The 23,131-nt window shown below is 44.3% G+C and overlaps 1 protein-coding gene across 7 annotated transcripts in view; it reads right to left on the bottom strand.

The window, feature by feature from the left end:
* The window catches only part of FAT1 (FAT atypical cadherin 1), a 299,575-nt gene that overhangs the window by 72,369 nt on the left and 204,075 nt on the right, over window positions 1–23,131 (bottom strand). For all 7 annotated transcript variants that reach the window (XR_015309390.1, XM_086962558.1, XM_086962556.1 and 4 more), the window contains exons 13-15: window positions 13,427–13,660; window positions 1,636–2,025; window positions 16–230 (exon numbers count right to left, since the gene is read on the bottom strand). Coding sequence is in view for 6 of the 7 variants with exons in the window: in XM_086962558.1 (XP_086818684.1) it covers window positions 16–230; window positions 1,636–2,025; window positions 13,427–13,660 (839 nt within the window). In the remaining variant the exon portion in view is untranslated. The remainder of the gene's footprint in view (window positions 1–15; window positions 231–1,635; window positions 2,026–13,426; window positions 13,661–23,131) is intronic.

Raw genomic sequence — 23,131 nt, forward strand, 5'->3', positions numbered from 1 at the left:
CAAAATGATACGTACTGAAATGACTCCTTGTCCAAGCATTGCGTCTTCACTTATAACTGCAGTATATGTTGCTTGGCTGAAAACTGGTGCATTGTCATTGATATCAGTTACGTTAATGTTCACTGTTGCAACATCACTAAGGGATGGTGTTCCTCCATCTGTAGCTTCCACAGTTAGATAATATTCATGAGAAATCTCATAATCCAGGCTTTTGATGATAAAAAGAGTGCCTAAAATACATAACAAAAATGAAGCCAATAGTCTGAATTATGTAAAATCTGATAAAAGCAGTCTAGAACAATAATGCACACAATAAAGTATTTGATTAACAACATCTGCCAAATAAGCTGTAAAAGCAAATAGTTTGCTAGATATACTTATTTTTAATTGCAACATTTAGCCAACAGAGATTTAGATCACAAATATATAAAATGAAAGAGCAAGGAAAAATGGCCAATGTTTACACATATATAACACATGTATGTAGATTATTTATGCAGATGTAAGCAGGCCATCTATGTGGATCAGTTTGAAATTGTGCCTAGGATATGTGTTGCTATTTGGTTCAGTGGGGCCTTAACAGGCTTCTGTCTTTCCACCTGAAAGGTGTCTGCCTGGGTTTTCTGTTCTGGCTAGAACTGTTTTGCTATGACTTTTTTGTGGCATTCACTTTAGCTCTTTTTTTTCAGACAACAAACAGCTGGTTGATCAGAAACATCTTCTCCGCAGCGTTTTTCTTATTTATTTTGCACTTTTAAACACTGCCCAAATTAAGTTCTCCTTCCTGCCCCCACAATAATTGACTAGGCCTCTGACAATGAGCGAAGAGTATCTTTATAAACTGTAGGTAACCATGCAGCTTTACAATATAAATAAAACAATACTCAGATTTAACCCCTTCGCTGCTGGCCCGTTTCCGCCGCTGTGCGATAAACAAAAGTACAGGGGCGGGCCATGACGAACCCCAGCCGTCATCAGCACATGAGCACCGTAGTGCATGACGGCTGGGGTTCGTCCTCAGCATACAAGGGGTTAACAGTTAATTTGTTTTGTGAAAAGGCCAGCAGGCTGTTATGTTCCTGGTTCTTGCTCTTCATAATTGGAAAAAAAACAGGGTGATGGATTTTTCTCAATGCCGAGAACTCTATGCAACTGCTACATGTTTATGTTAAGGAAGAAATTTTAATCAAGTTCAAATGCAATCCTTTTCTATGCCATATACTATCTGCGATATGACACTGCCATAACCAATGAATTAAGATCCCCCTACTTTGAAACTCATTAACCTTATTTTGAACATGCTAACTTTACTAAAATATCAACTCATTAGTGATCTGAAAGGTATTGACGCCTTGAACCTTTGCTTTGAATTTATAACAAAACTCAAGCTCTAAATCAGGGGGCAGAGTATGTGATATTTACGTATTACTGAATGTTTTGATTATCTACAAATAAGCATCAAATGTACAATTATTTGGACAATAAAATTACTTTTCAATATTTTATGCACAGAAAAAAAACAGGCAGGGAAAAATAGACAGACACCCCACAATTCTCACCATTCTTTGCTTAGATACAGTTGCAAAGTCAAACAACGTGCTAACGTTTGCTTCAATACCGTGTTTCTTACATTACCTGTTGCTGAATTGATACTGAATTTTCCATGTTCGTTTCCACTGACAATTAAATAGGTGATTTCAGCATTGTCTTCTATGTCTCTGCTTGTTGCGTAAACTTGCAGAACCTCCGTTCCAACCGATGTGTCTTCAGAAACTGTAGCAGCATATTCTCTCTGCTCAAACACAGGTGGATTGTCATTTATATCCAGGACAGACACAAGAACATTACCAAGGGTGGATAACCTCCTTGGATACCCTTGGTCCGTAGCTTTCACAGTCAAGGTGTACACAGCTTGCAACTCCCGATCCAAAGGCTTTTCTAGACTAATGATTCCAGATTGTTCATCTATGGAAAACTGCCCATCAGCAGAGTTAACCATCGAGTACAGAATTTGGCAATTCTTCCCTGCAACAAAAAGTATTAATTACGATTAAAAAAATATATATAAGAATCCGACCGCAGTTAATGCACCTTATTATGACTTTTAAACTGTGTCTAGTTAATATTCAATCGATTCTGAAGAAAGTCAGTATAGAGTCTCAAAGCCCATTTGTAAAACTCAGAAACCTGCAGCTGTAGGGGGTTTCCTATTCCAAGCATAGACACCTGATTTTTACAAGATTCCAAATATTCAACAGTCATACATGTCAAGGAAACCTCATACTCTCGATTTAGTCAGGTAGATTCCCCGCCAGACAAAAACTCGAGTTAAACATGATGAATATGTGATTCGAAGATTTTAGTCAGTCAAATAAAAATTTGTTTAGCCCACAAGTCTTTAACCCCTTCACTGCGGCAGCTATTCCACCGCAGTGCTAAGGGGGTGGGGCGGCCGCATGCTGGTGACGGAACCGCTCCGTCACCAGCGCGGTTGCGCTGTGCTCATGACGGAGCAGTTCCGTCACGGCCCCGCCCGCTCAATGGAACGTTCAGTGCAGGCGGGGAATCTGCGTCGCGCAGGCGTTCCGAGCGGGCGGTGACGGAACCGCTCTGTCATCAGCACAGCGCGACCGCGGCTGATGACGGAGTGGTTCCGTCACCAGCAGGGGAGGGGTTAAACAACAATGCATACAGACTATAATCTTCTCATTAATGGCATGCAGGGTTAAAAATATTAAAACTATCCATAAAACCCATAAATTCTAAATGTCATATGGTCAAAATATTTAAGTCTTCACCTAAGCCTTGTGAAGTTTATACTAACTCACTCTACTTAAAAAACACAATACTAGCCTTCTCATGTTAACTAATTTTTTTACAGCTATCAAATGTCCAAATGGCACATGCTACATGCTGGTTAAAAGCGCTACAGCTTGCACAGGACTCCTAATATTGTATCATCAAAACTGGGCGTAAGATGGTTTTCTGGTGTGGCAAAACTTTTAGACAGTACATTAAAATATGCAAGTTGTGACATTTGGTGCTCAAAACACATTGACATTTACCAGTAGAATCGATCAATTCCGATTTTATAGTGTCCTTGGCATAACACGAGTAAATACCAATTCTCAGCCTTAACACTTCATTACTGAGCCAGCGATTTGGTAATAATTCCACATATGGATACCATGCTACATTTTGTTAGGATTTGGGAATAAACTGGACAGTGTTTTCCCCGTTAGGCATTGCATATCATGTTCTTTAAACAATTCCTTTCCTAGTGCCCCAAGTTCATTCTTTTAAATCTCAATTTGTAAATTCTGAGAAACCATCTTAACCTTCATTTCCCTACATGTAACCTCCAAGTTTTTCCAAACACACTTAGCCCATTTTAGTTCACTGTGACTAATCTCATTTTTTCACCATAAAGAGACCTTTTGCCTCTCAACCGTTCCAAAAAGTTTTTTTAAGCTGCTTGGGCAAGTATACGTCATGACAACATCATACTTGTCTCCATTCTTACAGTCTGTATCATTGAAGATTGTGAGAGTGACACGCTTTTTAGGCATTTTCCCTCCACCAAATACCAAGCACTTTTACCACTAAGACATAGCAGCTCAACTCCATACTGGAATGGAGGAGGATATCATGGCAGTTTAAGCTTTTAAAACAAGCTTATGTGACGTGTTACCATAATCCCGATTACATTTTTTCAGTCCACTTATCAAAGCGTGGTCCCTTACTTTTAATGACTAAATGTGAACATTCAATTTCAAGAATTTCTCAACCCAGACACCTAAATACTACTATTCCTTGACCTTTTCCAGGTTGTTGGGGCCCAAATGCCAGCTAAACTTTACAGTTTTATTGTCAAATCTCAATAACTTAGTCTTGTCCATGTTTACCAATAGTTCATTGTTGTTACAATATACTATAAATGCATCCAACTTTCTTTGCAAGCCTATCTCAGTTTGGTGTGAAGATAGTCTGCATACCAGAGGCATGCTATATGTTTTCATTCATTTTGGGGCAGACAACCCCTCTGCCACAGCTGTTGGTAAGTCAGCTATAAACAGGGAAAAGAGTAATCTGGCCAAGACACAACCCTGCCTTTTCCGCATTGTTGATCGGTATTTTCGTGGTCAATGTGCCCACTGGGTCAAAATTACATGAGCCCAGTTGTGCATGTTCCTGAATTCATTTCAAAAGACTGCTTGGCATATCTTGTTATAGCAGAGTTTCCCATAAGCAAATCTAGTCCACCAATTCAAAAGCAGCCCGGACGTCTATGAAGCATCAGAAATAACTGCCCCTCTGCTCCACAGACTTCCATCAATGGACTATAAGAAGAAACATTGGTCTATCGTTGACTGAAATTCCTTAAGCCCCCACACCCCCAGTTCTGGGTGCACAATATGCCCCTTCCTTAAGTCTGCTTAATAAGATTCCTGCAAAGAATGTTCCTCCCAAATCTAGTAGGTTAATCAGCCTACAATTTTTTAGGGCTTTTGTATTTCCCTTCTTGTGAACGGATCTAGTAATAGCATCTTTCCAGTTATCTGAGAACTGGCCTGTGGTGAGTACGTCTGGTGGAAAAATTCTGACCACCAAACAGGCATTATTATAATGACTGGGAGATTATCCGGTCCAGCCACCCTAGTCAAAACCAGATTCTGAATGGTACATTGAACGTTAGCTAACAAACTGGGACCAAATGCCGTCTACTGCCTTCCATGGGGATGCTCTCCTTGTCACAAGCTCTCTCTCTTTACCATATCATTCTTTTAAATACTCCCCGAAACACTTTTCAACCACACAATCCATAGACCCCAGCGTCTTGCCCAAATCTTCCTGAACTAACTTCCAAAACGTTGTGTTTTGTTTCTGTTGCTTCAAACAGATTTCCACCCATTTCTCCATAGAAGCTTTTTCCTGATTTCTGATCAACTTGATTTGCCTTTCTGGTGTTCAGGAGGCTAATATAACTCTCATGGTCGAACCGAATCATAAGGCTTTGTTCCCCTTTCTTCATCGGAGCCTTTAGTTACCTACATTCCCCCATCAAACCACTCTTGCTTTCCTTCGGTTACCCAGAGTCCTCTTTCCACCTCTTTAATTACCACATTTAATTAAATAGACCCTTAAACAGTTGACCATCTAGCTAATAATATATTTCACACCAGTGTATGTTGTTTACGGGGGCATTAGCCAGCACTTTATTTTGTTGAAAGTCAGCTCATTTTCCCATACATTCCTCTGAGATTCTGGTCGTAAGGCGCTTTGGATAGTCCATTTGTTGGCATTTGAAATCTTGCAAGTATAATTCGAATGACGATTTACCCTCAATATATGAGTTAGCCATAGGAATTCATGTTCAGGGGATACTTCGACAAATTGAGCAAAGCTATTATAAAAAAACAAGTTTAAGATAATGCTAGCAATCTGGAAAAGGATGAAGACCCTAGCTGATATACCCACATATAACAGATATACCCATTGTGGCGATCGCCCCTTTTTAGGTCGAGGTATATCCGGTTTGCCGAAGGCATACCGGATGTACAGAGATCTTATGTTGTATAGTAGGGCAGTTAAGACCCGCCTCTCAGCTCCATTCGCTTCCATTGGCTGGCTTCCTAAACAGAGGCCAGCCATTGGAAGAGAAGAGAGTCACTCAAAACAAGCCCCGTCTTTTTCGGATTTGGGGGCGTGATTTTTTGCATTCTAGCCCTGTGACGTCGTCTGTCACTCAGGGCGCAAAAAACACACCCCCAAATGCGAAAAATCACCATGCTTTCTCCGAGGTATTTCTGCTTTGCCTCGGAGAAAGACGGTGGTGATTTCCACAGCTGCTCTGCTCGTCCCCCCCTCCCTCCGCAGCTCTCCTTAGTCCCGCTCCCCCCCCCCCACCCGCCCGCAGCTCTCCTTAGGTAATCCACATTTTTTTGTTTCTACCCTGTCTTGTTTAGTTAAGGGGCTTGAAACCGGCAGCCTCTGCACGCTCTTCCCGAGAGACGGGGGGAACTCACCCTAGCTCTCCTTGGCTGCAGCTCGGGCACAGGCCCACATCCCTGCATGCAGAGGGGGTGGAGATAAACAACTGAGCGCGCGTGTGGTCTGCCCACCGGTGCCCGCTGGCACCATGCTGCTGTTGGTCGCTGCCTTCACCGTGGCCTTCGTGCTGCTGCTCTACAGGGTGTCCCCGCTCATCAGCCCCAAGCCGCTGAAGCTGGCAGGGGCGCACGTCGTGGTGAGTGCCTCAAGTCCGCTGCCTTCTCTATGCGAGTGAGGTGGGGCGAGCCTGCTTAGACTCAGGGGGTGGGGGACCCTCAGGCTGCCCTTGTCACCCATCAGACTGAGGTCACGGGAGCCCTGCAGTGTGAGTGGTAGCGGCGCGAGCCCACCCAGGATAGCATTAATGCCGTGTTGCGCATACTGCCGTGCTTTTACTACCTGCGTCCACACCAGGGTTAACTCACGGCGCAAAGTCTGCGCAGTTCCAAAAAAGTGCATTAAAAAATTTTCGAAATTGTTTGTAGCGCTGTCTCAGTCTGTGAGGCACTAGTGTCTAAACTTCTATTCTTTTACCTCCACTGTGCACACCTGTCAATTTTCTTTCAGTGATACAAAGGGGTCCGACCATACGTCGAAGCGGTTTGCAGATGGGTAGCGTATTACGCAGGATGCTATCAAAATTGTTAACTTTGACTGAGGGCTCCTGGGGGTGGCATTGTACACCCCCGTTCAGCTTCGGGCGAGTGGAGGATTCCACTAGGACAGACACATACAGAGCTGACAAGGGGAGCCCAGGACAGTTCAGTCTTTCTACTTTCAGCAATATATTGTGGTCTGCGTGTTTATTAAATGTGGAAACCACAGTGCATCACGAAGAGCCAGACCTATTAGAGATGAACGACGAGCACATCCCCTCTCTTCCTCTTACAGAGGTCTTGGCATCTCAAGTCGGGGCATTTATTTAATGTGCAAAGCGAAGTTTCTGGTCACGTGGAATGCAGTTCACAACTGCTTGCCAGAACCTCCTGCGGCGCAGGGGGCAGGGGTTGACTGCGAGGCTCCAGTTTCATGCTGTTCGTGTGCAGAGGACACTGGCATGTGCTTGCCTTTACTCATGTGAGGGTTCCGTCGAGTAGGCAGGGCAGGGAATAGTTTTCTGAGCGGTGCCACGGTCAGCCTGCTAGGGCTGACAGTTTCTTTCTCCACACAGTGAAGACAATCCATACTATTGGACTGCGGCGGTGCCCTCTGTGTAAAACAACAAGCACGCAGCGTCTGACATGTTTCTAGGCGATTCATGGCAGCGCATCTGGGAGCTGCTGTTGTTGCTGGGTAGTGGTTTACCACGCCATCCCTGCCCTTTTGCTAGGTTAGATACTCCTCTCGGGTACCGCGTGGGGTGCTCTAGCCCACAGCCACGTGCCACTCAACAAATCATACCTCAGAGAATAGGCTGCGCATACTGATCCAAGCGCCGGGAGCATCCGAGGGACAAAGCGCGGGTAAGATGCAATAATTGGAACCAAAAATGAAAACATTTGCAGAGGGCCGCTCAGGCTCCACAGCGCGCTGCGAAAGAAAACGGGCGCTTCATTACCGAGGGCTACTTTTTATCCTTCTGTTTCTCAATATTTTCTGTTTTTCTCATACAGTCGATAGCACACAGGGATAACTGACAAGCTACCACTGGAACAGCAGCAGACCACGGGAGGAGAGAGGAGCGTCTGTGGCATTAACAGAAAAAACGCCACAGTGCAACTGTCCCCAATGCCTTAATAGAATGAGGTGAAAGCGCGCACACAGGCAACTCTATCAATTAAGGTGAGAATATAGTTACCTGAACAGTCTTGAGGCAACAAACCGTACGCTGTTCTGCCTATGACTGGTCCTACAGAAGAATTTAAGGTAACATCTGTTTGGTAAAATTTTCAGCCGGTGCCTCGCAGCTCGCCCTCTTTTGGACGTTGTGTTGGCAAAGCAGTTTGCAGTTTTCTGCCAGGAAGCTGCAGTCTAACCTCACAATTGACTTTAATCAGAATGTACAATAACTTCCATGAGCCATGAACGCAGAGGCACTGGTTGCTTCTTTGAAGAAAAGTGTGTGGCTGCACTTTATTGGGCTGCAGGCACAGATGTTCTGCAGGGACTGCACCTGATCTCTCTGGTATGCTCAGCTCTACATCCTAATGAGCAGGGTTGGATTGGGATCAAAAATAGGTCAGGGCGCCCAAAGAAAAAAAAAGCTGGCCACCTTTGCGGATTTCACCCTTCTGCAAAACTCTGCTCAGCTCCCCATTGCATCATCCCTTCACTGCTGCACTCTCCTCAGCCTCTCCCTGCACCGTCCCTTCACTGATGCACTCTCTGTTCAGCCCCCCATTGCATCGTCCCTTCACTGCTGCACTTTCCTCAGCCTCTCACTGCACCATCGCTTCACTGCAGCACTCTCTCATCAGCCTCTCCCTGCGCCATCGCTTCACTCTCTGCTCAGCCCCCCCATCCAGGCTGCAGCCCTCACTCCTCCACTGCACCATCACTCACTGCTGCACTCTCTCTCAGCCTCTCACGGTACTGTCCCTTCACTGCTGCACTCTCCTCAGCCTCTCACTGCACCATCCCTTCACTGCTGCACTCTTTTTCAGTCTCTCACTGCACCATCGCTTCACTGCTGCACTCTCTCCTCAGCCTCTCCTTGCACCGTCCCTTCACTGATGCACTCTCTCCACAGCCCCTCCGTGCACCGTCCCTTCACTGCTGCACTCTCTGCTCAGCCACTCCCTGCACCGTCCATTCACTGATGCACTCTCTGCTCAGCCTCCCATTGCATCGTCCCTTCACTGCTGCACTCTCTTCAGCCTCTCCCTGCACCGTCCCTTCACTGGTGCACTCTCATCAGTCTCTCACTGCACCATCCCTTCACTGCTGCACTCTCTCCTCAGCCTCTCCCTGCACCATCCCTTTACTGATGCACTCTCTCCTCAGCCTCTCCCTGCACCGGCCCTTCACTGATGCACGCTCTCCTCAGCCTCTCCCTGCACCGTCCCTTTATTGCTGCACTCTCTCCTTAGCCTCTCCTTGCACCGTCCCTTCACTGCTGCACTCTCCTCAGCCTCTCACTGCACCGTCACTTCACTGCTGCACTCACTCCTCCTCCCCACTGCCCCGTCCCTTCACTGCTGCACTCTCCTCAGCCTCTCACTGCATTATCCCTTCACTGCTACACTCTCTCCTCAGTCCCACTGCACCGTCCCTTCACTGCTGCACTCTATGCTCAGCTTCTCCCTGCACCGTCCCTTCACTGCTGCACTCTCTGCTCAGCCTCTCCCTGCACTGTCCCTTCACTGATGCACTCTCTCCTCAGCCTCTCCCTGCACTGTCCCTGCACTGTCCCTTCACTGCTGCACTCTCCTCAGCCTCTCCTTGCAACATCCCTTCACTGATGCACTCTCTGCTCAGCCACCCATTGCATCGTCCCTTCACTGCTGCACTCTCCTCAGCCTCTCCCTGCACCATCCATTCACTGACGCACTCTCTGCTCAGCCCCCCATTGCATCGTCCCTTCATTGCTGCACTCTCTGCTCAGCCCCGCCCCCCATCCAGGCTGCAGCCCTCACTCCTCCACTGCACCATCACTCACTGCTGCACTTTCTCCTCAGCCTCTTATGGTACCGTCCCTTCGCTGATGCACTCTCCTCAGCCTCTCACTGCACCATCCCTTCACTCTCTCCTCAGCTCCACTATACCGTCCCTTCAAACTCTCTCTCACTAACTCACTCTCTCTATCACTACCTCACTATCTCTCACACTACTACACTATTTCTCATTCACTCTCTACCTCAATCTCTACCTCACTACTCCACTCTCTCTTTCTCACAGCATCACAATATCACTACCACAGGAACTATCTCTCTAACACACTACTTCACAACTTAACTCTCTCTATCTCACTACCTCACTCTCTCTACATCACTACCTAACTCTATCTATAACTATCTCACTATCTCATTCTCACTGCCTCACTATATCACAACACACTCTCTCAAAAATTCACAACACTCTCTCACTACCTCACAACTTCACTCTCTCTCTCTAACTCCCTGCTTCACTCTCTCTCTCACTACCTCCCACTCTCTCTATATACTACCTCACTCTATTTCTATCTCACTATCTCTCTCTCACTATATCACAACACACTCTCTCTAAAGTTCACTACATCACTCTCTCACTACCCCACAACTTCACTCTCTCTATCTCACTACCACACTCTCTCTCTCTCTCAAATACACTAACTCACTTTTACTCTCTCATACACTACCTCACTCTAGCTCACTACTTCACAACATCGCTCTGTTTCTATCTCAATACAGCACAACAACTCTCACCCTCACTACCTCATTCTCTCACTACCTCACTCTATATCTACTTCACTCTCCCACAAAACAAAAATAACTACATCACTACTCAAGTTAAATCTATAACACTATCTCACTCTCTCTCTCACTAACTCTCTCCATAACATCACTCTATTTCGATATCACTCTCACTACCTAACTATAACACAAGTCACTCACTCAAAAAATAACTACAACACTCTCTCGCTGACTCACTCTCTATCTCACAAGCTCACAAGTTCAATCTCTCTCTCCAACTCACTACGTCACTCTGTATCTCACTAACTCACTCTCTCTTTCTATCTCACTAAGTCACTTTCACTCTCTCTTAAACTACCTCAATCCTTCTCTATCTCACTACGTCACAACATCACTCATTGTTTCTATCTCACTACCACCAAAAATCACTCTCCATCACTAACTCACTCTTTCACTACCTCACTCTCTCTGTCACTACCTCACTCTCTCTATTTCTATCTCACTAAGTCACTTTCACTCTCTTTCACTACCTCACTCTCTCTCTATCTCACTACCTCACAAACTCACTCACTGTTTCTATCTCACTACCTCAGAACATCCCTCTACCTCACTCTTTCACAACCTCACTTTCTCTGTCTCTCACTACATAACTCTCTACCTCACTACTCCATTCTATCTCACCACCTCACAACTTCTCTCTCTCAAAACATCACTACCTCACTCTCTCACTACCTCACTCTCTAGCTCACAACCTCACAACTTCACTCTCTTTCTCTAACTCACTACCTCAATCACTCTCTATCTCACTACCCCACTCTATCTATCTCACTAACTCACTTTCACTCTCTCTTTCAGTGCCTCTTTCTCTATCTCACTACATCACAACATCACTCTATGCTTATATCTCACTACCTCACAACATCCCTCTCCCTCACTACCTCACTCTTTACTACCTCACTCTCTATCTCACTACCTCACTCTCTCTCACTACCTCACTCTCTCTCTATTTCAATACCTCACTCGCTCTCTATCTCACTACCTCACTCTCTCTCTGCTAATGCAATAGGTATCACATATGCAAAAAACAAAGCTAATGCCAATACAAATGACAATGCCATTTATTTAGGGATACAAAAAAGATAAAAAAAATAATGAGCAATTCTAATAGCTCTACCTATAATATTGCCGAGACCATTGCATTGTAAATGCTTGTTCCTATATCTATGTATGATAAAATGGCTAGACAATGGGAGGAGAAGGGAGTCTTGACGGTGGGGGATTTATATTCGGCTGAACAAAGATTGTTATTTTCGGCGCTCCAGCAAAAATATTGTATATCTAATAGTTCATTGTTTAAATATAGACAGATCATAAGTTATCTGAATAAAATAAAGAAGAAGGGATTATCTCTCCATGGGATATCCATAATTAAACCTATTTCTCACCCCCAGATTAGAATCAAGAAAATATATAAACTAATAATGGATACACTCCTAGATGCTCTGGAGGCTGTAGAAGCTAAGTGGGTTACGAAAACTGGGGATCGCAATGCTGATATATGTCGCTCTCTGAATTTATCTAGTGAGATCTTTCTTGCAGCAAATTTGAAAGCCCAGCATTATTATACACTATATGAGCTCTATTATACCCCTGAGAAATTATATCGCTGGAGCAAAAGAGAGGATGATAAGTGTCCTAGATGCAAAAAAGGACCAGCGGATACAATTCATATGTTCTACAGCTGCGAGCAATTAAATTCATTAATAAAACAAATAGAAACTTTATTGACAGCAGCTGTAGAGTGCCTTATTAAAATATCTGAAACTAATGTTATTGGGATGTGATGAAAGTATACAATGTGGTTATCGCAGGAGCAAGTTTGTTTTTATTGCAATATCTGTAATGATACTTCTTTAATCCACCCACTGGAAAGACTCAGATCCCCCACGGTTTCAAGCATGGATAGGTCGCTTATTGGCTATATATCATCTTTAGAAATCACTTTATAAATGCAAAGGCCGGGGTGCTCGAAAGCGAGGCAGAGAAATTTGGGCTCCTAATGTAAAAATGGATTATTAGACAAGCCAGTATATAAAGGGAAACAGGTTACAGTAGAACCACCGGAAGGTCAGACCTGCAATAATGGCTTGCCAGTAAAATTGTAATGTTTTGGATTATTCTTTCCCTTTTTTTTTCTCTTCTTTTCTAGATGCCATTTACCTGGGTTGGGACTATGTATTCTTGTTCTTTCCATTTGATTTAATATATTTAATCTAACTATATGTAAAATATTGAATTATAAGTCCATGTATAAATCGGATGTTAATAGTTATATAAGTTATATATGATATAGTAATGAAACTTGAATTTGCAAATCCTCTTCAATAATAAAAAAATAAATAAAAAAAAAGGATAGTCCATTTGTAAGGGAATCACTGTTTCTCTTAACCTCCGATCACCTTTCATTTTTATTTCCAGTTTCAGAGTGTATTGGTAACTCCCTGTTCCTTTCCCTACCTGGAAATTCCGATTGATATGCTCATGATGCTAAAAATAAAATTTCAGTCAAACTGCAACCACAGATGCTATGAATCGTATTACTTAGCAGAAAACAACAACTATTCTTTGCTGCTAAATTATTACATTCACTGGTTACAAATATGTGCCTTAATTTAAATCAGACACACCAAAATAGAACAGAGAAACATTCTGAAACCATGGAATTTCATTAAGCAGAATTATTTGTGTATCACTATTCGGAGGTGGCAACTTACTTTCGTTACTAGTGAATTCTGATGATAAAGCAAATAGTACACATTACCGGTACAAGACCATTTTCAGAATCAAACTGAATGAAGTAGCATTAAAGAGGGAAAAGTCCAGACAACCATTACCAGGGGCTTGCACCTTTCCGGTCATAAAATGGTACTACAAAGTTTTGTAAGATGAAAATACAATAAAGCGAAGATCTGGGTCATGAAACATAGAACAAAGAGTCTATTCTGAAGTCAGGTGTAAGAGGTATTAAGTTAAGCTATATTTACCTGCATCAGAATCTGTGGCTTGTACTCTTGAGAGAAAGGTTTTGGGCTCTGTGTTTTCAAACACAGTAATGGTGTATGGATCAGCAGAAAACACTGGTGCGTTATCATTTACATCTTCCAAAGTAAGACTGACATCTGCTTGACAAAATCTTCCACCTCCATCAGTGGCCTTGACTGAGAAGTGATAAACTGCTTTTAGCTCCCGATCAAGTGGGGCTAACGTTTTAAGTTCACCTGCAAAACAAGAAGAAACAATTAACCAGGACTATGGAATGTACTACTGTCATGGACATGTGTTATAGCATCTAAAATCTTGGTTGATTCTCTGGCCCTTCTGATTTATCTTTAATGTTTAGTCCAAGTAATTATTCTTGCTCCAATTTTCTTATCACTGAAAATTCAGGCAGTATAATGTCCATTGAACACAAACACTATAATCAACATTTAAAGAGGCTACTATACCATAATAATTTATTTGTAAATAGATAACACATTGGTGCATAGCAATTTTAAACAGTATAGATGAGGAAACTGGTGCTACATAGAAACGAAATATGTAGTAATGCACTCTACGTCCACAGCAGTACAATAGTCCTGCATTAAAAGCAATAATCAGATTTGTGTGGCGAAGATAAGACCAGCAGGTTACCCCCACTACATTTCCCTTTTGAACGTCAAAGTAAGTTCCCAGAATCATATCCTTTTTTTTTTACTTGCATCGGATGTGAACACAGTGTGCCGTAATGTACTTCCATGATATGATGAGATGATATTTAGTTCAAATCATAGTCCCCTGAATGGCAAGAAAGAGACGGCACTCTTCAGTAATACAATACAACAACAGAGCTCTTTTTATATTTACTAGCATATCTATATGGTGCAAACGAAACTCTAGGATATCGGTGTGCTGTACATCTAACAACCGACACACTGAGAATAAAAAACGAGTTACTTAATGCAACAATATTTAAGGCGTTAAAGTATTATACCTTCAGGGGAAGAGAGAAGTTCTACAACAGTTACAAAGTAACTAGACTGTTTTTTGTAACAGCAAAGGAAGAATGCAAGAACTTCAAAAGGTGCTATTTCAACAGACTGTTTTTTAAGTCTGTGTGAGATGCAGAGAGTAGAATTTCTTTGGGTAGATATATAGATATATATATATATCATGAAATGGATTTGTGTCTAGAAAAATGATGTTTTCCAGATTAATAAGATCTCTGCATTAAGTATGTTGCATGGTATAGGTCATTTTTAGGTTTCGCCTGGCGTTGCTGCGCAAGCAGTTCGCGCAGGCGAAATCTAATGTTTACTATATGGGCTATAGGAACGTCCCCCGGCTCCCATTGGCTAGCTCCATAAATGGAGGCTAGCCATTGGGAGCCGGATCTGTCCGTCAAGGCCGGACCAGATTCGGGGCGTTCCCGCGATTTTTTCCCTCTCCGCCTCTGCGATGTCGTCATCGCGGCGGTGGGCGGAGTTTCGTTTTTTTTTTCTGTGTTTGTTTTTGTCATTCCATGCCTGCCGACCAAGGCCGCCGAGGAAGCCCAGGTGAGTGCTTGTTGACCGATTATTTGGCTTCAGTCTGTGTGCTCTGTTCTCTCTGCCTTCCTTTTAGTATTGCTCCCAAAGACTCCTCCCTTACATACTTGCTCCTCCCTTCCACTAGTGTTGCTTCGATGCACTCTATAGTCAACATTTCCTCCCATACCCTCCGACTCCTCCCCCTTGCTACCTCCCTTGGGACCACCATCCCGTTAATATCCCAAATTTGTTTATCCCTCCCCCTTAGTTTATGTGTATAACCGTGGCCCCGGTTCTTTTTTCTTTAGATTTATCCCCCCCCCGCTCCAGCCTCCTTCCGTGACCCCTCCTATGTGCTTCTTCGAATCAGGCGCAGCTGCGGGCAGCCCTATCTCTGCCGCCGGGGTCCTGACAGCCCGTGCAGAGAGGCCCGGGAGAGCCCGTGCTACCGCCGCCGCTCAGACACACCACGGTGAGTGCGAAAGAGCGTGGGACGCTAAAGGAGAGCCCGGTGCCGGGAGGGAGGGTTACCAGCTCCCACTCCCTGTGGGCGAGAAGGCCCGCCTTCCTTGAGGGAAGAGGGTATCAGGCATACCGGAACAGAGGCCCCAGTGTACATATCGACACCACAAGGGAGGTGGCGAACAGTACTACCCTGCCATCATAGGCAGAGGGGTGGACTGCAACACAGGACCGTGGGCCTGGGGCGGTGCACCATGAAGAGAAGGCGGCCGTATTATACGGCACATCATCGTGGAAGTCTGGATTGGAGGAGGGTTTTTTAATCTAGAAATATACGTGTGTGGTGAGGGGGATATTAGTCATATCACTGTCAGTGGCACAAGGGAAGGAAGGGTGTTCGATGCAGAATCCTCGAGAATAGCTCTGTGGGCTAGAATCCCTGGATGTGACAGGGAGTGTGAGTTGGTGGACATCACCCTGGAGGACAAATCAAGGATGGGGGGACATACACTTACCTTGGTGTGGCACAAGATTGGGGTGCGGAAGGGAATATTAGTCTTGGTGGTACAGGTCGAGAGAAGGTGATGCATAGCGGATACTGTATGAGAGACCCCCCCCTCCTCCCCTCCCAATTTGCATTGCTATTTCTGCTAGGCAGGACATTGTTTGGATGAAACAGTGAATGTCACAGCCCTCCTCAGTGAAAATTTGAAGTGTCATTCACTTCAATGCAGGACCCGGAACACCTGATCCTTCAAAGTTACACAAAATACACAAGTGCCTAGGATCCGGCGTGCTTCCGATATACTGTATAAATCACATGTTGCATACCTCTCTGCCTGGTCTGCTTACTTGATGGCAGATGCAAACTGAAATCCAACTTTTGAAAGGCAGTGACTTTGTTGCTGTTTACAACCCACTGCAGTCATTGAAAAAGTGTTTGTACTGTGCGTGGAGTTGCGTATTTGTTTTGGGAATTCTTGTTACTGTTTGCGAGAGATTAAGCTATTGGCATTGTAAATGGCAATGCCATTTATTTATCTGTTTTCAAAACCGACACATAAATAAAAAAAATCGTCATTTACAATGCCAATAGCTCTAACTTTTACAAAGGCAAAACCGTTGCATTGTAAATGCTTGTTATAAAATGTGTGTACTTTTCACAGTTTAAAATGTATTAGGATGATATTGTAGAAAGATAACATAGCAAAGTAATGTATGTAACATTGTTGAGCATGAACGCTCTAGTTGTTTTTATAATGGACACTGTTGAAGGACAAACACTGGGTGTTTAAATGGAGTGATTTCAAGCAAGGACTCTATGGTCCAGTGGAAGGCGGATACGCCGAAACAACCTCTTTCCTACTAGCATACAGATGGTGATTTTTGTGGCAATTAAAAACGTGGACATTAAAAATTTGACAACCATAGTGCTTTCTGAATGTGTGGAGTGATGTCCACATTGCTGACTCGCAGCTGTCCAGGACAGGAACTCTGTGCCAATGCAGTGGTAGTAGCTTTAGCCCCACTAGAATGAGCCTGCAGTCCCCAGGAGGCTGTTTCTTGGCCAATGCATAGCAGATCTTAATGCAGAGCACGATCCCACAGAAGATGATCATTTTCTGTCTTGCCTCATCCACCCAGTGTTCTCTGGTATCATCAATGTAAAACCTCATTTCTGTTTTGTAGTCCAAGCAATAAAGTCCCACAGAATGCCCCTAGGAATACTGTTTCACCACAATGGAATAACATCACAACTATTGGAAGGTAAAGATGCTTACGCCTACAGAAAAAGGTTGTCTGGGAAGAAGGTGATGTATGGCGGGTTGACAACGCTTGAAGCTCACTTACCTGCTGCACAGATGTTACAGCAATGAGGAACACTATCTTGAGGGGGGTACAGCTGTGAAGTGGCTCAAAGAAGGCAGAGATCAAATATGAGAGAACCAAGTTAAGGTACCAATGTGGCATGAAAAAGGGAAAGGGAGAAATCAGATTTTGTAAACCTTTCAAAAACGCATCACAACAGGCGATTTGACTGTGCCCAATGAAATCTGTCATAACCACAGGCATAAACAGTTTTTGTCAAGGGAAGTCGTGCTGCCAAGCCTATATCAACCACTTTTGGAGGAAGGTCAAATGTGTTCAGCTGCCACCGATCAATCTCCAAGTATGATGGTGGATATGCAGAACCCTGCCCCGCTGCTGAAACACTAGATCATCCTGGAGGGGGTGCCTGATTGGTGGACAGATGCTCATACCATACCATACTCTTCTGTCCAATATGTAGCCAATAGGATGACTTGGGCCCAGTTGGTTTGGTTGTTCTTCAGAATTAGGGGAAGGAGAGGTATTGGCAGGAATATATACAGTAGTCCTGAGTTTCCGTCTAGGTGGAACACATCTCGTAGTAAGAGATGCCATGGAAATGCCAATGCAAAGAACTGCTGACATTGAGTATTCTCAATGGTGCATAACAGAGCAAGCCAAGGTTCTCACTATTGTAAGAAGAGATTTTGAGTCACCTTCAGGTTCAATTGCCATTTGTGATCCCCTATGTGTAGATGGCTGAGTTTATATGCCCCGGCAATCAAGGATCCTGCCGGGTGGCTCATCATCAGACAATATTACCTGATGGTCCAGTCATTTCCAGAGGTGCAGGGCCTCCTGGCACAGGGTCTGTGCCCCCCCTTCTTGTTCGATGTAGTACAATAAGGAATGATGTCTGTAAACACCTGTACCAGCCTAACTTTGACGAATGAAAAGAAGGCTTTCATAGCCAAGCGGATGGCCTTCAGCCCCAGATGGTTGATATGCAGGTTGGACTTTGCTGGAGACCACAGACCTCTGATGTACACCTCTCCCAAGTGGTCACCATAAACAGGAGTCACTCATCGATCACCACTGTCAGCTCTGGGTGGAGCAGGGACAGTCTCCTGCTGACCCAATCACAGCCCAGCAGTCACAATTGCAGATACCAATAGAAAACCCACATATGCCACCTGGTGTGCTTGACAAGCAGGTGGCCATCAGTCCCAGCAGATTCTGAGTCTACCTTACTGAAATTCAGGACAGTGGCGGTGATAGCCTGAATGCCCCAGGCGCTCCTTTCTGAGGGAAAAGGAACACAATTGAACTGTGCCCAGACAGGCTCCAATGAAGGGGAGTGTCTGAGAAGGCGTGAGATGTGGCTTCTGCGTGGTGATCGCGAACCCCAAAGATGACAGTAGTTTCACCCTAATCTGAAGGTGGTTAATGAACGTCTGGGGCAGGCCCGCATTCAGCAGCCAATTGCAGAGTTAGGGGAATACTGGAACCCCCGACCTTCAAAGGTGTGCTGGTACCACCGCCATCACTTTGGTGAACACGCGAGGGGGGCCGGTTAGACCACAGCAAACTGAAAATGCTTTGCCCTACCATGAACTACAGGCAACACTGATGAGCCTTCAGAACAGAGATATGGAAATAGGTACCTTGCACCTTCAGCGTCACTAGTGAAGGCCTCCATCTTTCTGTAGCACTGGAAAGTAGCGGGAATAACAACCACACCCAACGTCTGGTGCCGGCACCCACTCAATAGCCCTTTTGGCCAAAAGGGCTAGGGCTTGAACTTCCTGTCGTAAGATGGACAGATGGTCCTCCATCAGTAGTTCTCATTTCAGTGGAAGGCGCTGTGGAGTAGCTATGAAGAGCAAGGTGTATACCATCTGGAAATCTTCAGGACCCACCTGTCCAATATTATGACCGGCCAACCCAGCATATTGTTGAATCCGGCCTCCAATCAGGGGGCTGTACTCTGCAAGGGGCATGCAAAAGACGCCTGGCAGGTGGATCTGGGGGAGGGGGTGGTAGGCTGACTGGCATGCTGACCCAGACAGTTGGGTTGGTGTGGTCCATGGCCTCAGCTGCAAAACTGCTGGGCATCTTGGTGAGGCTGAATAGACTGCCAGTATGAGGTACCTTTGCCAAAACCACACAAAGAATAGGGCTGATGCAGCTGGTGAGTTGGGGCATTTAAGCACAGGGAGCATGCTATTGCCCTGCTCTCTTTGAACTGCTCCAGAGCGGTTTCTCCCTTGTCCAGAGCCTCATCAAAAGGCAGGCCCATCCATAAGGGACAACTGGACATTGTCTCAAAATCCCGTTGACCACAGGCAGGTGTGACAATGAATGTTGCTGCTGTGGCCAATATCTCACCCAATGCAATCTGTGATATATAGGCCACAACAACTTGAGAATTTGGCCACGTCATGGCCATCCTGTATAGAGATCCTCTGAACACCTTGGAGGACCTGAGCCACCAAATACCAAATTCACCACACTCTTTAATTGATGAAAGCTCAGGCCATTACTAGGATCTTAAGCAATGGTACACTCCCTCTAATGTAACACACTGGTCAGGGAAAAATGCTCCTTGCCCTAGCATTGTTACTCAATGTAGATCTAATGATTTGCTGACCTCTGTGGTCTTGCATTGTCGTATGTCTGTGAATAAAATACAGGCACTTGAAAACAAATCCTGGTAGCTTCACTGTTAGGCAAAGACTAACCTCTCAAATAACAAGTAAATGTCATGGCCAGAGATAGCCGCCCGGCAAATGCAATGCCCCATTCACACAAGTATGCAGGGTTCGATCCTGTTAGTTATTAGCACATTCATTTATTCACAGAAGTTAAACTTCATCCCACATTTTTTTTTTGGGAGGGGAGGGTGATTTTTAATATCCTTTTACACAGAAAGTGCTGTTATACACGGTGCGGCATCTCTATGCATACTCACAGCTTGAGCAATCTTCAAAGATATGCCCCTTTTCGCATTCCTGCAGAAACACCCAACAGCACGCCTCTCCCTCTAGGACGTTGCACGGATGGATGCTTGGTTATATCATTTCCAGCTCGGGTGAGCCTGGGGCTGCTTCTTCAACAGTGCATCTGCGATTGGGAGATTGTGTGCTATTCTTTTGCTATAGGAATACATTGGCCTCAACCAAGGTGGGTCCTCTGATATTAAGCAGAATTGCTTTTAAAACTCACTGCTACGAACGGGAACATTTAGAAGTGCATATTTGAATGTCCTGTATTTCCTCTACAGGGGTGAACTTCTTTTAATTCTTATACCTACGTAGAAGAATTCAAACAGTGGCCATTGGGTAACGTCTTTCCTATTTCTCTATTCTTCTTTTTAACCCCTTTGCAGTGGCCGCGATTTCGCGGCAGTGCGGCACTTCCGCAACATGGGCAGTGCCGCGTTGGCAGACGGCAGCACATAAGGGGTTAACAGCAATACTCTCATATTATTTGAATTGTATTACACTAATCTTCCAGATATTACAGCTCCAACTATGGGACATCCATTCCTCCTTGACTGGGTCATTTTGCCCCTAGATGGGAATTAACTACTTTGATAGTCAAATACACCGCTGAAAAAAAATCACGTTGTTCGTACCCCTGTTGCTGCACATTTCAGTGGTCATTTAACTAATGGATGAGCAGACTTTAAACACAGTATGTATCTTGCCATATTCTTTATTTTAGAATCTTACCAATCACTTCTTTCAGTTCCCTAATTATACACTTTTCCTCAGTCCCCAGGTTCACTGTAGTCCTGATGAGCCCTTATTATCTGGACGAAAGGTCGAAACGCCACGACACACGTAAAAGGCAGACATGAATTCTCCTAACTTTATTATATCAAAATGATTTGGCTGTCTTATTGATGAAATAACCAACTACCGTATAGATTTTCACAACTGATCACTGTGTTCTTATTGGTTTTGTTTTTCTCATACTTGGGAGTTCTTCTCTTTTTTTTCCAAAAACGTTCATATAACTCACGTATTTATAAATGCTTAGGTTGTTTATTGTTGGGCAAATTAAATTTGATTTGTCTGAATCAAATTTAACTTCATTCATTGATTTTCTTACTTTTGAATGAATTATATGTATGGATTAAGTCTAGACAGAAATCTACCTACCGCATAATAGAAATTTAATGTGTTAATATAGATTGAATCGACACAGAAAATTCTGTGCCATACTATTTTGCTTGACAATGATTTTCATGTGAATGCCTTTTCCAAGTTATCCTAGATAACCATGTTCACCTGGACATTAGGGTAGCTCTTGTTCTGGCTAAAACCCAAATCCCAGAGCACGGGAATAGTGCTCAAAAGGCAGCTAGCATTGACGGACCGGAGGTCCAAACTTGTGGAAGAAAATACCCTTTTCCCAAACATCTCCACTCTTTTGGACTCCTTATCGGGCGAGTAGTCAGAAAAGTATTTAGGTTTGTCTGACTGGTAGATGCCTGCATCACTACACTCAGGAGATAAATGCGGAGTCAAAGATATGGGGTCACAGGGGCAGGCCACTGGAGTCTTGCAATTAAGTGATTTATTGGGGTGCCAGGTTGGGCCCTTGTCCAAGGGAAGTAACGAGTGCCTTTTTAAAAGGTGGCAGGGGGTCAGTAGAGTTATGTCCTGCTGAGGCACTTCAGTCAGGACACTGGTTATTACCTCTAAGGTGGGGAGCTGGAGGTTTAGAACTTCAGCTGCTCTCTGCATGACCACCACAAAGGGAGCACTCTCGTCAGTGGCAGGACCTGGGAGTGTGAGAAGGTCAGAATCTGGAGAGGTGTCAAGCCACTGGCCTCAGTGGCCACGGCTCAATGGACCACCTGAGTAGGAAAGTTATGTTATGTTATGTTATGTTATGTTATTTTATTTTGTAAAGCGCACGGATGCTGCAGCCAAGAGGCGTCCCGGCGCTTGGGAGAAGGTAAAAAACACAACACGGGAGCTAGTGGCTAAAAAAGACTAAGCAGTAGAAAATAAAAAGGTCTTCAAGGCTTAAGCACAATGGGCATTATGTCTCATTAGGTCTCCTCCAAAAACTTTGCCGAGTTGATCTCCCATACACTGATGCAACCTTCACCTTGTTTCATCTGCTTAATTTGGCTTGCGCATCTATGCTGGACATATTTTCTGAACGTTGGCCCACCTTCACTACGTTGCTACCTCACCTGTTTTACATTTGCCTAATTTGTTTGCTCATATTTGCTGGATATATTTTGTTTAGCTTTCATTCCTTTATTTCTGTACAGTTGCCCTCCTTTACACTGTTGCCACCCCACCTTGTTTACATTTGATCAATTTGTTTTTGTTCAACTTTGTGTTATATCTTGTTTAGCTTTTATCTGTTTTTATCCCATTTGTGTGTAAAGCGCTCCGAAATCCGCAAGGATCTTGTTTGCGCTCTATAAAACTTTCTAAAATAAATGAAAATAAATGCCATCTGGCACTGATGGTGTCAACATCGATGTTCCACGAACTGGTATTCATCATGGAGCCGGAATTGATACAGGAGCTAAGGGAGGCCCAGTGGTGGTTTCAGATTGTTCAACTGGTGCGGAGGGTAAGCCTATTGGTGGCTTCCTGGATAGAAGGCCTCTTGGCTCCTTGAGACACGAAGGTTTGCCACAGGGAATCTGAAGGGATCCGAAGAGTAGGAGCATGGCTTTAACAAACTCTTGAATGAATCTGCCTCAGTTTTACAAACATTCCCAAAAACTCTGGTTGTGCCGGGGTATGCAGCAGCATTGGCCCTGAAGTGGACTAGTTTTGAGTAAGAGATCGAGAGGTAAGGTGATGCACTTGCACCTTTTGAGGAGTACGATAGTGGTAGCAAGAGGCAGAGTCCTGCTTGGATTATTTGTGTCTG

Source organism: Lissotriton vulgaris, chromosome 3_1 (genome assembly GCF_964263255.1).
Source record: "Lissotriton vulgaris chromosome 3_1, aLisVul1.2, whole genome shotgun sequence".
NCBI classification, from domain to species: Eukaryota; Metazoa; Chordata; class Amphibia; order Caudata; family Salamandridae; genus Lissotriton; species Lissotriton vulgaris.